Genomic DNA, 15,560 nt, shown 5'->3' on the forward strand with positions numbered 1-15,560 from the left:
TTCTCACACGTAGCCTCCATAGATGATTCGATACACTGCTCCTTATATTGCAAGAGGTTACTTGATCTCCCTTTGTCTCCAGAATTTTGACTTATTATTTTCTAAGATGAGTCCCATGATAAAGTATTTTTATAGACTTTATTAATACTATTTTTATTAAAAAATTAATTTGACTATTTTTAATAAAAAATTATATATTCAAAGGAGTTAACTTAAAAAATTGATAATACCTATCCACTTGCAAGTAATACAAGTAAAATCCCAGTAACAAAATATCTGATGATAACCTATTTGGGACACATGTGTTTTTCTTGTCCATTCGTAGCAAAATTGGATAGGGCTTCAGAATATCCAATACAACCCCTAATAACTAACTATTAAGCAGTAATATTTTACAAGTTAGGCAAATAGACAAAAATCAATTAAAATTATTTTTTAAAATAATTTTGACAAATTTTCTTGAGGAACTGAAAATAATTATACTTTTGAAAAGCTTAATTTCTGCGTATTTTTACAAACTAAAAAAATTATGGGTCAAAGACCAAATACAATTCTCCCAGGATAATAATAGAAGGTACGATTTGGTTATAATAATAAATATAAATATAATGACTAATTTGGAAAGTTACATTACAATTTAACTTTTGCCAAGGAAGAGGTGCTTGCATTGCAGTATATACAGGGAGAAGCAGTGTAGTAGGATGATTGTTGTCTGATTTTGGGTGGTAGAGGATTGGTTTTGGGGTAGAATAGTAACCAATAGCTTCGAAAAAATGCAATCGTTGAGTATGAGTCTGAGGAGTAGTAGTTCAGCAAATTTACTGTTGCTGGGTTCGGAGGCGAGAGTGAGAAGAAGAAGCAGAACTGTGATAGTAGCGTGTAATTCGCAGGGAGAGAGTGGTAGCAGTAGCACCAGCTCCTTTCTCTCTCGCACCCAAACCTACGCTCTTCTTAAGCAACAATTGCAAGTAGCTGCTAAATCTGAGGTTAGTTTAGTTTAATTGGTGCCATGTTTTTGAAATCGGAGATGAACATCGTTTTTTGCCTCTTTTCTTCAGAATTACAAGGAAGCTGCTAGAATTCGAGATTCTTTGAAATTGTTTGAGGAGGAGGAGCCTGTATTGCGTCTGAGGAGACTATTGAAGGAAGCAATTGCGGAAGAGAGATTCCAGGTGTCTAACTTATTCTTTGAATTTTGTGTGGATCCATCTTATTTTTTCTAATACACTCTCTATAATTATTAGGTAAATTTCATGTCAGTCTCACCAAATAATTTGGACTCACTCTCATGTCAAATATTAGGCAGTTAGGTTAGTTGTCCCCTCACACAAGAACTCATTTAAATCATATGTTAAATGTGAAAAATCAGTGGATAACTTAGGATCATCACCCACTCCATCTCCTTATGGTGTTTAGGAGAGAAACACTACGGAAATTCTCATTAATGGACCATGAGCAACAACAGAAGAGAGTTGACGCTGCCTTTAATCCAACAGAATATCAAGATAATAAGTTTGTTATACCTAACTCGACTTGTTTATTTTTACACAATCCAATACTCCAACTTAGACACACTAGCTTAATCCTTATCAAGAAGATTTTCCATAAAGAGATCTACAAATCTAGAATCCAGAAGCTGATCAACAGGATTTGTGATAGACTCTAATACCATTTACTGGTAATACAACAGAGAGAAACACCTGAGAAATTATACAACAAGGAATGGGGTATTATTTTGGAGAGGCAGAATTATGCTTCTGTGTAATGAAGAGTTTAATAAGCAAATGTTTTTCGAATTTCATTGCCCTAAAGTAGGTGATCACGCTGGTGTTACCAGAACTGCTGCATTTGTTCTCAGTTTTATTGGCCAAAAATGCAAGCTGACATAAGACAATGTGTGCGTGGATGGTCCATTTGTCTACAAGCTAAGGTAGATCATGCTTTACCTTCGGGTTATTACACATTGGCCCATTCCACTACATGTGTGTCTAATTCTCATGGACTTTGTTATACTTTTGCCTCATTCTCATGGGTATACCATCATGTGGCAGTGGATAGGCTGTCTACATTTGGGTGCTTCATTCCTTTAAAGGCAGACTTTACTAGAAAAATAGTGGTTGAATCTTTTGTTAGTAGCATAGTTGGACTCTATGGTATTCCTAAATCCATGGTTTCGGAATCTGATAAGAGTTTTTTTAGTTCTTTTTTGCAACAGCTCTTTAATGCACAAGGTGCTGCTCCAGCTATGAGTTCTTATAATTCACAAACGGATGGATGAACAGAAGCTTTGAATAAAACCTCAGAAATGTATCTATGCTGTTTTGTCTATTATAATCCAAAGGCTTGGTATTCAATGTTACCTTGCACTCAATTTTGGTATAATTCTTCTTTGCATCATAGGCTTGGTATGTTTCCTTTTAAAGCTTTATATGGTAGAAATCCACCCTCTGTGGTTCATTCCAAGGATTCTATTGCTGTCCAGGAGATTCTGCATGTGAGAGATGAGCTGTTACAGCAATTGAAGGATAATTTAATAAAGGCTCAGAATTATATGAAACAGCAAGCAGATAAAAGAGGAGAAATGCAATTAGAGGTGGGTGATTTAGCATTGGCGAAGCTTCAACCATATAAATAGCACTCAGGGGTGTTACGCTGAGCATGCGCTACTTCTGTCCATTCCCAGTTTCGGCACTCTTAGGATCTGTAGCTTAAAAGCTCCAGCTACCTGACACTGCCATGATTTATTCTGGTTTTCACATTTCCTTATTGAAGAAGTTTCAAGGAACATCCTCTCAACCTTATGTTCTTTTACCTCTTACCACCAATGAGTTGGATCCTGCGGTTCAATCGTTTAAGGTTTTAAATTATCAAACTATCATCCGTAATTTGCAACAAGTGCACCAGGTTATCATTCAATGACAGCAAACTGATAAAGATTATAAAGGTATTCGAGATTCTTACAAGGTTGATTTTAATAGAATGGGTATTGCACATGCAAACAAAAAGGAACTGTAGAGGGCCAGGAATTAAAATAAATACCACTTGGCAAACAATGCTGAGAATCTGGTCACGCGAAGAAGCAAGAGAGCTCGGGAGAGTAATGCATTATTGATATATTTGTGGTTTAGATTTCATATAACAAAACTATTGTTTCACAATAAGTCAATCAACCTAAAAGAACATGACATCATATACAAACCAAAACTTTAAAGACAAATAAGTATGTGGGTTTTTCTCACTATATTATTCAACTTGTCTCTTTTTACATAATGCGGAACTCTAACGTTTATGTTGTCTTTTGGTTCGATATTTTGGAACACAATTTTAAACTATTTTTTTATTGATTTAATATGTAAATCTTATTTCATTGGATGAACATAAATGAATATGTAAAATTCAACATAAACCTTTTCCTCTGTCTTTCCAGGATGCTGCTAGATATCGTGATGAGCTAAACAAAATTGCCCCACACTCTCTTTTAAAATGCTGCAGTGATGCTACAACATTGGTATGATCCTATTTCAATTAAATACTTTTGTCTCCTGGACAGTTTCTTATTCTTTATCTAAATTAGAAATACATTTAACTAGTAAAGCAACTTCCCTCTTTTAAGCAGTCTAGTTGATTGTGCCGATAGATTAATTAGTTAGATACATGTGTTCAGAAATGGAAATGTTGAGTATTTCTCTTGTAATAATTTGTATTTGATGATTTCTCCATAAGTTTCATAATACCCTGTTAGATGTCGGTTAGCGAGAAAGTTAGCCAGTAAGGTTAGTGAGCTGAAATAGTTAGAAGAAATTAGACAAGGTTTTGAGAGAGAGATTTATCTTATCATTTGAAAGGAAATTAGGACGATTGAACACAAGAAGGTGCAGACCAACGAAGATCTGCAGTGCTGTAAATGGAGAAGATTATCTGTATTCTTTGTAATAAAATAAAACACTAGGTTTCTATCAGACCTTTTACTATTGTTGTTCTCGTGGCTTTTCTAGTATGGCATGTCTTCTAATTTTATTAGCAATGTTCAGTAAAAGAACTCTATTTATTTTCCTTCAGAGTCGTCAAGGAAAAAAATACAAATGCTTAATTCATGAGAAACCGGGTAGTTTACGCACACACAAAAATTAATTGGAATTCTTAACATTTAATTGCGACTTATTCAGGGAATCAGGGTTCAAGTTAGGAGTGTATATATAGAGGGCAGAAGTCAGCCTTCAAAGGGGTTATACTTCTTTGCATATAGAATAAGAATTACCAATGACTCGGACCAACCTGTTCAACTCCTTAGAAGGCATTGGATTATAACGGATGCTAATGGGAAGATGGAAAACGTCTGGTGAGTTAATCATTCTTTTGTTTTGCTATATTGTTATTTTTTCAAAGTGTTATACATAACTTCTGCACTTTATTTTCCACATGACAGGGGAATTGGAGTTGTTGGTGAACAGCCGTTGATACTTCCTGGAAATAGTTTTGAATACTCTTCGGCATGCCCACTGAACACACCTAATGGTAGAATGGTAAGATTTACTTATTTACTGGATAATCAGAATTGATTTGAGTAAGGTTGGACCTTTTAGTTAAAATATTGCTGATGATGTTTGGTAATATGTAATAATATACCTTTCCATCAATTATCAAATAGAAGCCAAGGATATTTCAATACTTTAGGTATTATGCAATCAAATATAGTAAAGTAGTCTAATTACAGTTTTGATCCGCATGTTATAATTGTGCAATTTGGTCTTCCGTTTCCCATGACTAAATTGGATTTTCTTGATAGGGCATTCCTACATTCTTGGTCTTTCCGTCAATCTTTTATTAAATGTTTAACAAATATTTTAGATGTTACTAATGTTAACGTGGTAATGGTACTTTTGGTTTCTCTGTAATCATTCATGATTACATTCTCAAAAATATCAAGAGTATAATCAAGCTTGACAACAAGCCAAGTGAATGTTATCATGTAGTGTCTATCAGCTAAACTTATTAAATATTTAACAAAAAAACATACAGAAAGATTAAAGTTATAATTTCAAGAAACTAAAAATGTAATTAAATTTATGATGAGGGAAGAATCGGACTTTTTTTTTATAAAACTCATGTTAACCATTAGGATGAAACTCATTTTATGAAACTCATTTTAAATATAACATAAAAGAGAAAAAAAAAAACACTTTAAATATAACATAAAAGAGAAAAAAGAACATACAAACATGGAGTACTAACTTATGAAAAAAATACCTAAAAAAAACTTCCTAGTCTAAGCAAAATGATACATAAAAAAGAACTTAATTTCCTCATTATTTTATTGACGTATACTCTCATGATTGATTTGCTTCAATTCAATCAAATAAAAATTGCATATAAATTGTCAACATGCCAGAACTGGGTTTCTTTAAACATACATGGCATTAAGTTTGAGTGGATGCAACGCTGGCATGTTTTCAAACTGAGCAACTGTCATTATTTGCATAATCAGTAGATCTTTCCATGGGTAAAGTAAAGCAAAATTAGAAGCCTTATTTTGACATGCTTCGGTGAGGGTGATTGGTTCATGGATGCATCCTATTTTTCAATGTTTCAGAGAATAGTTTTAATATTACTACAGATTGAGTTGGTATCATGACTTCAACATGCAACACTTAGTTTCTTCATCAGAATGGAAATCGGTGGAAAAAATGTAATTTAATTTAAACTCTAAATGATACAGATTCATGGTTTGTATTTGCTTGTTTTATTCGAGATGCATTTCCACTTTCATGGATTTCCATCACATCGCACATAAAACCAGAGTTTTGTATCATGATGCAGGAAGGTGACTATGAAATGATACATGTTGAAAGAGTAGGCTCACGATCATTCAATGTGGCCATTGCTCCATTTTCTCTCTCTCTTCTTGGAGACGATGAAGGTTGTAATATTTGAAATGAACTACAGCTTCACCTTCTGCAACATGTAAATATTTATCATGCTCATCGCCAATCTAAATGGTTTAAGCAATCTATTTGCTTTCCCTAGTGCAAAAAATTCTATGATTACGAATAAATGATCAGGCATACATTTGTATTTCTTTGAATTGATGTGCAGAAAATTCAATAAATCAATTTCATATAGAAACTAATTACAGAATTTCTAAATATATTGTCATAATTTTAATATGCTCCTGAAAATTTAATTTCGAAAACTAAACTTCTATCGACGGACAATAGCAATTTAAATTTCAAAAAACAATTATACGAAATTCGATTGAAGATATTTTTTTTAAACTTGATAAAAAAAGAAGAAGAAGATAAGTGGTAGATTTAGAACAAATAGATGATGCAAAAAAATTAAATCGCATAAGTCAAAGCTGACCCAAAGGGAAAATGAATTCCTTCCCTTAAAAGCAAAAATGACAACAAAAACCAAAAAAATAAGGTTAAAATTTGTTTTCAAACCTTAACTTTCAAATTTTGAAATCCGAATGAAGTTGTCCTGCAAATCACATTGAATCTCTCTTTGAAAATCCAGATGTTGTCTTATTTGGTGATCTCAAGTCAAACAACAAATATATAGTATGTCGTTTGCTAAATAGCATATCATAAAGTGGAAAGTGTGGTATTTTTGCGAGACAGAATATTTTAAATCGCAGTTTAAAATGATAGAAGGATCCACCATTTCTTTTTATAGTTTTTGACATATTTTCTTTTGATTTTTTTGATTTTTTTTTCTTAGCGCCACATGTCAAAACTTGTTGTTTGTGCTTCTTTTGAATTATATATATTATAGGTTAGGTTACTCTTTTCTTTCCAAAGTTAAACAAACAAATTTTATAGGATGAAATATTCAGAAAACTATACTTTTACAGAAAAAAAAAAAAAGAGCAAGAGTTATAGTAAATTGTGAATTTTCTTACACTTTGTTGATTGTGATAAAAAAGAGAGAGGAAATATATTCTTAGCTAAGTTAAAGAAAAAACAATAAACTGTTGTGAGGTTCTTGTGCTACTTGTTTAATGTACCCACCCCTATTCCAGTGATATAGGAATTTGGACCAACGAAAAATTTTAAATTTATGTTTTAATTGCATAGAAATGAACGAGATATTACTAATATCGTTTAAATTAAGATAAATAGAGTAGAAAGTAAAAAAAAAAAAAATTAGAATAAAATTGTGAATGATTTGATAACATACTCAATTTTAAAAAATTATAAAATAATATATATATATAATAACTAATTTATTTATATGTTATAAATTAATTATTAAATAAAAAATATTATTTACAATTAGTTAATAATTTTAATTTTATCATTACTTTTTATTATTTATAATTCATTTAATTATTTAATTATTAATATTTTTATTTTATTTTATATATTTATTACTAGTTTTTACTATTTTTATTATTATTATTTATATTATATAATTAATTATAATTATTTTATTGTAAATTAAATATAAATATTGATGAATTGATAATATAAATATAATATATATTTAATATAATAATTATAAATATATATATATAATTTTATTCGCAACTCTTCCCATAAATACAAAGAAAGAATTGCTAAAACAAATTTACCTCATTTTTATGCTTTTATTAATTTATTTATTTTGTATTTGTTTCCACATATCTAAGGTTGACGCAGATAGAAGGACGCGGATTGTTCATGTTTGCTTTAGTAACTTGGTACATGAGTGTTAGGACAAATGTGTGAGGGGTGTTGAATTTGTATTTTTTCTCATAAGCAGACAAAGAAGGAATAACCATGTACACTTGTATTATTTAACTCATTGCCCCCTTGGCACTATTGCATGCATGTTAATGAAGCACTAAGTACAGAGCACATGCAGGACATTGGTATTGGAAGTCTTCAAATCAATTTGCATTCATATAACACTTAAAAAAATGGATTTCATGCATTTTTATAGTTCACAGTCGATTTTGTTATCCTATACTGGATGGAAAAATATTTTCAACATGTTTTTATCTGAAATCGATTGTGTTGTGTCTTATATTACATGCAAAATCCATTGGGTTATATAAATAGTTAACTTTATGGAATTCTATATAAAGAATTATTATTATCATATTTAATTTTATAATTAAATAAAACTACTACCAACTATCACTTTATTTACAGACTTTAATAAAAAAATTTCACGTATCTATTTTAATATAACACAATCCAAACACACATTTTCTTCACATTTTTATTTCATTCTCACACACCATTCTCTCATGTTCCACACGTTTGTTTCTCAATCCAAATACAACTTAAAGAATAATTGTATTAACATATAAAATAGACTTATCAATTTATTCATACACATCAAAACATTAATAAATAATGTAATTTAGAATAATTTAAAATATTTTTTTCAACTTAGTTAAAGTTGCTATTAATGTTGATCATATTTGCAGTTTGGAAATTAAGTTGGATCGAAAGACCAATTTTTCAGATCAACCAAACCAATGTAAGCCTTCAACTTTTAAGAATACCATTTTAAGGAAAATATAAGTTTAAGGCAAAAGAACTACATTAAATTAATTTTGTTTGGTTAATGCATAGTTTCTTATGTCATAACCAAACAAACGTATTTAATAAATTTGTATGCTTTGTTAGCATTTTTTTTTCATTCGAACCAGAACTTTAAAGAATTATTTATTAAAAACTATGAAAAAGTTCTAAGAAATATATTCATAATTTAAATTGATGATCACTTGAACCCTAAATTCAATTCAATAAATTTAGTTTAGTGGTTTGCTGTTTCTTTTAATCAATTTAATTCCACTCAACCTTAATCCCAATCATAATTAGACTCAATGATTAAAAGATTATTTCATTTAAAAATAATTTTTTTATCTTGTCTTACAATTTATTTTGTGAAATTAAATTAGATTTAAATTTTACTTAAGAATATATATATATATATATATATATTTACAAAATAAAAACATAAAATATAGTCTTTATTAACCTTCAAATATTGTTTATGCATTTGTTTTTATATATGCATCATCATCCTTCACTTATTTCAATTCAACCTATTCAACCTGATACTTCGAACTCAAAATATGTATATTTATATTTACTTCAAATTTGTAAACTAACACAAGGAAGTTATAGAAATTAACTTTACTTATCTAACCGTATTCAATATTTTAACATGTATAATCTAATAAGTAAATCAAATTCTCACTAAAAATAACTAATTTCAATATTTTAAAGCAATAATTTATTAAACAAACCTAAGAACACTCAAATTTAAATCTTCAAACAATTTTCAACTAAATATAATCCCTTTATAGAAATTAAAATATAATAACTAAGTCATCTTCACATATTAAAAGCAATAAAGTATTTTAAAGAAAAATTAGAAAGAAATTGAAGGGGAAAAAGTAAAAAAAAAAAAAAAAGATAAAGATGGATGTATATGCTGAGGTTACATTAGTAGTCTAAATCAGCAATCAAAATAACATGTGTCAAAAAAATTTATACAGTTTTTTAAACAATATTATTCTTTTATTATTAATATGATACATAACAGTAAAAATAAACCAAACATAAAATTACAAACCATTAAAATTTAGTTGAATTATCTTAGGTTGTTCAGATTAATCTCGACTTACTTATTTTTCCTATTTTGAATACTTAGTCTAGTTCATCACTAAAAAAAAATCAGTTTAATAGGCTCTGAAAATTAAAAATTTACTAAACCACAGACATTAACTAATTAATATTTTAGTACATTCGGTGCTTCCTTTTAAGTTTTTTTTTCTTCTTTTTTCGTATGGGATTTCATGTAGACTTTATGAAAATTCATCTCAGTTATGGGTCTTCCATTATATATATACATATATCCAAATTCTACGATCCATATGTATAATTTAGTTTTCTTTTTTAGAAATTTGTATAAAACATTTTTAAATAAATTTAATCCAAAAAGGCACTTCATTGATTTAGTAACCTATACGACCAATGTAACTTTTTTTTAAGTTGATGCGTGTTTTTTGATAATACGTAATGCTATGTTTGTAGCCAACATATATTTTTCTTATTTGAACGCAAAGAAAAAGAAAACAGAGAGAAAACAAGTAGTAAGGTAAGAAAAAAAACAAGTGTACGAAAATATATATTTTTTTAAATAAAGTAAAAAATAAGATTGTAGCGTTCAAGCTTGTCTGATTTAAAAATAATTCATTCATTCTTAAAAAAAATAGTTTTTTATCGTTATAACATCATGACATTTCGTTTATTTTGTATTGATTAGAGAAAAAAAAATCAGCCATAAAATCTAATATGCTGCTTATCTTTTGATAATACACTGATTATGGTTGTAATCGTAATTTTAATTTTAATGAGATCCAGATTTTGGTGGCTACGGAAGAAGGAAGGCCCACACGCACATTCAAAACCCTAACCAAATTTGTAACCTTCAAAAGAAAAAAACTTCAAAACCAAACCTTTACCAAAACTCTTATCTTCCAGCTGTCAAGCGTCTGAACCCCCTAATTTGTAGTCACCACCACAAGTCATGTCTGCTCCACCACCACTGGACCCCATGCAATGCCTAACAAAACCACCCTAAGTTTTCCTTTACCACCATACGTTACTTATACAACATTTTTTCATTCTATTTTTCTCTTTTTTTTATTTTTTCATTATTTTATATTCTTATTCTTAACTCTATGTTAAGAAATTATTATGTTTATGTTTTTACTTACTTTAAGTATCAGATTATAAGTGAACCTCTTTTATCGAAAATCAATTAAAAGTTGATTATGTGAGTCCTCATCGAATTACAAATTCATTTCCGATAAAAATAATTATAATAAAAAAAAATTATACATATTTGTTGTTCAAATAGAAATTCCATTATTGAAACACAGTGGGTGCTTTCCTTCAATTTTCAATTCTTCATGCATCATGACGAGTCAACGTTCCCAAACCCCTCTTTCATAATTGATTGCCAATGTGTTCCTAACATTGTGGACCTAATAAAACATTCTCCAAACATTCATTTTTCGTATCATTAGTACGAAACCATGATCCAACCTATGTTTCATATATAACAAATTATTACATCAGGTATCTTTTCATCTCTTCATTTTAAAAATATATATTCTTCATTACACTTTAACAGATTTTGGGACTAATGTTTTTCATCCTCGCAAAGAACTAAAACTACTTTCATAAGTATAGAGATTAGAAACATATTAAATTTTGAAAAAGGGATGATATAGTTTACCTTTTCTTTTAGCCGTGTCATCCCTTTCACTGGTGGTTATCACTTTATTTCTTTTTTAGCAAGTCGTGACTCATGCGAGGCAAAACCATTCTTGGAATACATGAAGAATCTTAGCTCCAACCATTCCAATACAAAATGCAAATACAATTGTACCCTGTCTCTGGTCCCTTTCCTCTGTCCTTCTCTCTGTCATTAAAAAAGAGAAATATATTAAGATTATTAACCCAAGAAGGGTTCACAGAAACATGCATGTGTCTTATTTTTAGTTTAAGATTTGCATGGGAATACGGTGGTCAAGGCTGCAGCTAGATTTTGGTTAGATTGCAACAATAAAGGCGATAGAAGAAGCTTGTGCTCCAAGCACACCACACAGTACCTTCCTTTTTTTTTCATTCTCTCTCTCCCTAGTCTACAACCTTTAATAGTTTTCTATATACAAAAGCAAAGAAGCAAAGCATCTCTTCTCGCTCCTCCACATTGTTTTGCTTTCCCTTGCAAGTTTCAATTCAACCTTTTTTTTTTGCTTACACTTCTTAGCTGCCTCTTTTTTTCCTTTATATATAGACTGATCGACATACAATTAACATTGTCGGTGTTGTATCCTTTTGTGCAAAATCCATCCAAAGTCTGAAATCTCCACCTTATCCGATAATTAAACAATTACTTAATGTGGCTAAAATGGGTCAAGAGACTTCAAGCTTTTAGTTCTCCCTGGCCCAAAACTTTTGCAGCTGTTCCTAGTTTGAAATGCATGAAAAATTACTATCGTGTGTACTTTCTCATTAGGCCCCACTTTTGATCACAGAGACTAAGAATGGTCCTCCCCTAGTCTCTTAAGGCCATAGTTCCATTCTATTTGTTTTGTTATTCCATAGCATTTGTGATATTTTCCTAAGGGAAGCATAACAACACCATCTCCCTCTCCACTTACCTGTGAGAGAATCTGAAGTAACGAAATGAGGTTTGTGACAGGCTCTCCGAAAGGCACCTGGCAACCCATCATCACTTCGGATACAACCACACAAAGTTACTGGTTGAATTGGAGGGTCCTGGTTTGTGTCATTTGGGTTCTTCTTTCGGCTATCTTTTCTTCATTGATTATATTGAAGTATGAAGTTTCAAGGAAGGCAACAGGAAATGATGACAAGGAAGAGAAGAAAGAAACATTGTCCACTCTGTATGAGGATGAAATTTGGAGGCCTTGTTTGAAAGGAATCCACCCTGTCTGGTTACTGGGGTTTAGAGTTTTTGCATTTGTTGTACTATTGGTGCTTCTCATACTCACTGCCACTGCGGACGGAGGAAGCATTTTCTACTTTTATACTCAGTGAGTGTTCGTTTCCCCTTTTGAATTTCTTCATATAAAATTTGAATGTTGTTGAAATGGATTAATGCACATTATATGCACAGGGTCTCTCTGCATATGTATAACTACAGCCCGGTTTCTATGAACTTCTCAGTAAACAATTGCGGGAGAAATAATAACATAATAAGTTAAACGAATCAAACTCGTAAACTAAAATTGAACTTATGCATATTAATGTTTTTCTACATTAAGAACCATCCTAAGTTGTTGGTATAGAACAGAAAGCAGAAGTCTGTGGCTGGACCACAAATTTGAAAGCTAATTAAACTTTAAACAGAGTTCATTAATCTCAAATCAAAACTAAGCTGGTAGTTTTGTTTTGCTAGATGAAGGGATTGTTTCGTTTCTTGGACTTAAAGAGGCTCATACAATCCCTTTTGTTATCGGTTTGTGTGTGCCTAACATAACAAGTGTTTTTTACCCCATAAAATCTTCCATTTGAAGCTGCTATCTTTTATAACAAAAGGCCCGTTTCAGCTCTTACTGCATGGATTAGCTTGTAAAGGATTTCTCTTCTGGCTTTTGATTATTGATTTTTCCTTCTTTTGCTTTTTGTTGCTATGAAACAGGTGGACTTTTGCTGCAGTCACCATTTATTTTGGGGTAAATGATTCTCTTATGAAGGGCCTCATAATTTGTTTGCTATTTCATGTATGTGATCTAGTGCATAATCTGGCTATACACTGTCATTGTATGTTTGATTTTGTAGCTGGGATCTTTGCTCTCCATTCGTGGATGTTACCAGCATCTTAAAGAAGCCAGTGGTGATAAGGTTAGAAATGTTGATGGAGATGCAGAGCAAGGAATTTATGATGCACCTTCAACCCCCCACAGTTCTAATCCATCAAACAATGACAAAGGATTAGGAGTTCCACAAGAACATCTTGTTCGCCAACCTGCGGGCACCTGGGGTTATATCTTTCAAATAATATTCCAGGTAAACTTGGCCTACATCACTGGTTTATACAAGTGATGAACTCAACTTTTAGTAAATCTTTATCTTTTTGTCCTTCATTAACATTTTCAGCCTAACATTACTTTATTGACAAATGAGATGGCACATAAATTGTCTTTTTTTTTTTTTGTGAACAGATGATTGCAGGTGCTGTAATGCTGACAGATTGTGTGTTTTGGTTCATAATTGTTCCGTTTCTAACAATGAAAGATTATAACATAAATTTGGTAAGCCATGTGTGACTCAATAGATTAGATTTGTTAATATTTTTTTTATAACATAAGCATACATACATAGTTGTAACTTGTATTACACCTGCGTTCCTTTTCTTACCATAAGAGGAGACATCAGAGCTAAATCATAAGTCAAAATTTGTAATGTGGCAGCTAATAATCAGTATGCACACCATCAATGCTGTTTTCCTGCTAGGTGATGCGTCTTTAAATTCCTTGGTGAGTTTCTAGATTTGATTCCATTTCCATTGCATATACATATTTAAATTAAATCCTTACCCTTTATTTTGTTCTCTGCAGAGGTTCCCTTGGTTTCGAATAGGATACTTTTGCATGTGGACAATTACATACGTGATTCTCCAGTGGATTGTTCATGCTATAGTTAAACTCTGGTAACAACCCTTATTATTATTTTGATCACTAAATCACTAAAGAAACATCTTAATTATACGTTTTTTTTCTCTAAACAGGTGGCCATATCCATTTCTTGATTTGTCCTCCTCGTATGCTCCACTATGGTATACATTATTTATTCTTCTTATGTTCATGTTTCTATTTGTGGGGTATCTGATTCTGATTAAGTGTTGATATAACATTTTGCTAACACTTTCTCACTGGCTTGTAATTGATTTTCAGTTACTTTTCGATGGCATTATTGCATATTCCGTGCTATGGCATATTCGCTTTGATAATGAAGCTAAAACACAGCGTGTTGTCTACGCGGTACCCTGACTCGTACCTATGTATCAGATGACTTCAATTTTCAGAAGAACATAAATTTTCTGGTAGAAAAAGGGAAGAGACGTAGTTGTAAGAAAATAGTAAAAAAGATCATATTCAGAAGAAGTTTGGGTTCATAAGTTGACGTGAACAAATACAAAAGGCAAAGTATATAAGTTTTGTTGTTGTTCTTGAGTTTTTAATGGTTAAGAAGCAAGGAGAGTTTTAGGCGTTACTTTGTGTTGACACTTGTCGAAAGATGGCATGTGTATGTAAAAACTGCAATGAGTGCATTGATTTATTGATTTATTATAATATAGTTATTTAGTATTTCTTTTAATTATAAAAAATATTGTTTTTTAAAAAAATATTGGAAATGAGGAAAATAAAACTAAAGAAACTCTTTTCCATATGATATCTTTAAACTTAGAACATCTATCAGGCATGCTTGTTTACGTAAAATTTTCAAAAACTTTTAGAAGAAAATTTACTATAAGGTTGTTAAAATAAGTGTTTACTTGTGTTAATTTTTCTCATTTTCCTGCTATTTTTTACCCAAGAAATATATTCTTTACTGATAAAAATAATTAAGTGCTCGTATATGCAATTGTGTTATAGATACTCTTACATGTCATCATTTTATTATTTTATGTACTCTTTCTGATCATAATTTAAATTATCTTTTGATAATTTCAGTAATGAATGTTTTTAATTAAAATGTGTTTATATTATTGAAGTGAAATAATTTTTTAACTCATTCCATTGATTTTTAAAACTGTAAAATTATTATCCAAATTCATTAAATAACAACTAAAATGTACTAGAGAAGTATTACAACTCACAGTTTAATTATTTTTAATATATTTCATTCAATGAGAAAAAATAATTAAAAGAGCGTGTTCCTTATATTTTTCTTACAACTATTGTTGTTTTTAGCATTAGTCATTTAGGAGTTGTTTAAAAAAAGAAAAATGATTTTTTAACACCCCATTTTTTCTTTATTCCAAATTACATTTTCTTTTAAGTGTTGGATTACTTATGT

General features: G+C 30.5%; 2 protein-coding genes across 3 annotated transcripts; both read left to right on the forward strand.

Annotated features, from left to right (window-relative positions):
* Nucleotides 1–407: 407 nt before the first annotated feature.
* Nucleotides 408–6,127, forward strand: LOC137807878 (uncharacterized). 2 transcript variants are annotated; one of them, XR_016519174.1, is made up of 7 exons: nucleotides 408–986; nucleotides 1,059–1,172; nucleotides 2,483–2,944; nucleotides 3,428–3,508; nucleotides 4,167–4,339; nucleotides 4,427–4,523; nucleotides 5,818–6,127. XR_016519174.1 is itself a non-coding variant. In XM_068608713.2 (6 exons), exons 1-6 carry the CDS (start codon nucleotides 774–776, stop codon nucleotides 5,929–5,931), a joined length of 792 nt encoding a protein of 263 aa, XP_068464814.1. In that variant the 5' UTR covers nucleotides 423–773; the 3' UTR covers nucleotides 5,932–6,127. The 2 variants fall into 2 exon arrangements, 1 of the variants encoding a protein (XP_068464814.1); XM_068608713.2 differs by lacking the exon at nucleotides 2,483–2,944 and having other exon boundaries at nucleotides 423–986.
* Nucleotides 6,128–11,460: 5,333 nt separating this feature from the next.
* LOC137807879 (UDP-N-acetylglucosamine-N-acetylmuramyl-pyrophosphoryl-undecaprenol N-acetylglucosamine protein) lies at nucleotides 11,461–14,848 on the forward strand. The gene is made up of 8 exons (XM_068608714.1): nucleotides 11,461–12,571; nucleotides 13,180–13,213; nucleotides 13,320–13,547; nucleotides 13,703–13,792; nucleotides 13,952–14,017; nucleotides 14,099–14,190; nucleotides 14,269–14,316; nucleotides 14,435–14,848. Exons 1-8 carry the CDS (start codon nucleotides 12,201–12,203, stop codon nucleotides 14,550–14,552), a joined length of 1,047 nt encoding a protein of 348 aa, XP_068464815.1. The 5' UTR covers nucleotides 11,461–12,200; the 3' UTR covers nucleotides 14,553–14,848.
* The last annotated feature ends 712 nt before the right edge of the window (nucleotides 14,849–15,560 follow it).

The sequence above is a fragment of the Phaseolus vulgaris genome, chromosome 3 (assembly GCF_051622355.1).
Source record: "Phaseolus vulgaris cultivar YP4 chromosome 3, ASM5162235v1, whole genome shotgun sequence".
NCBI lineage: Eukaryota > Viridiplantae > Streptophyta > Magnoliopsida > Fabales > Fabaceae > Phaseolus > Phaseolus vulgaris.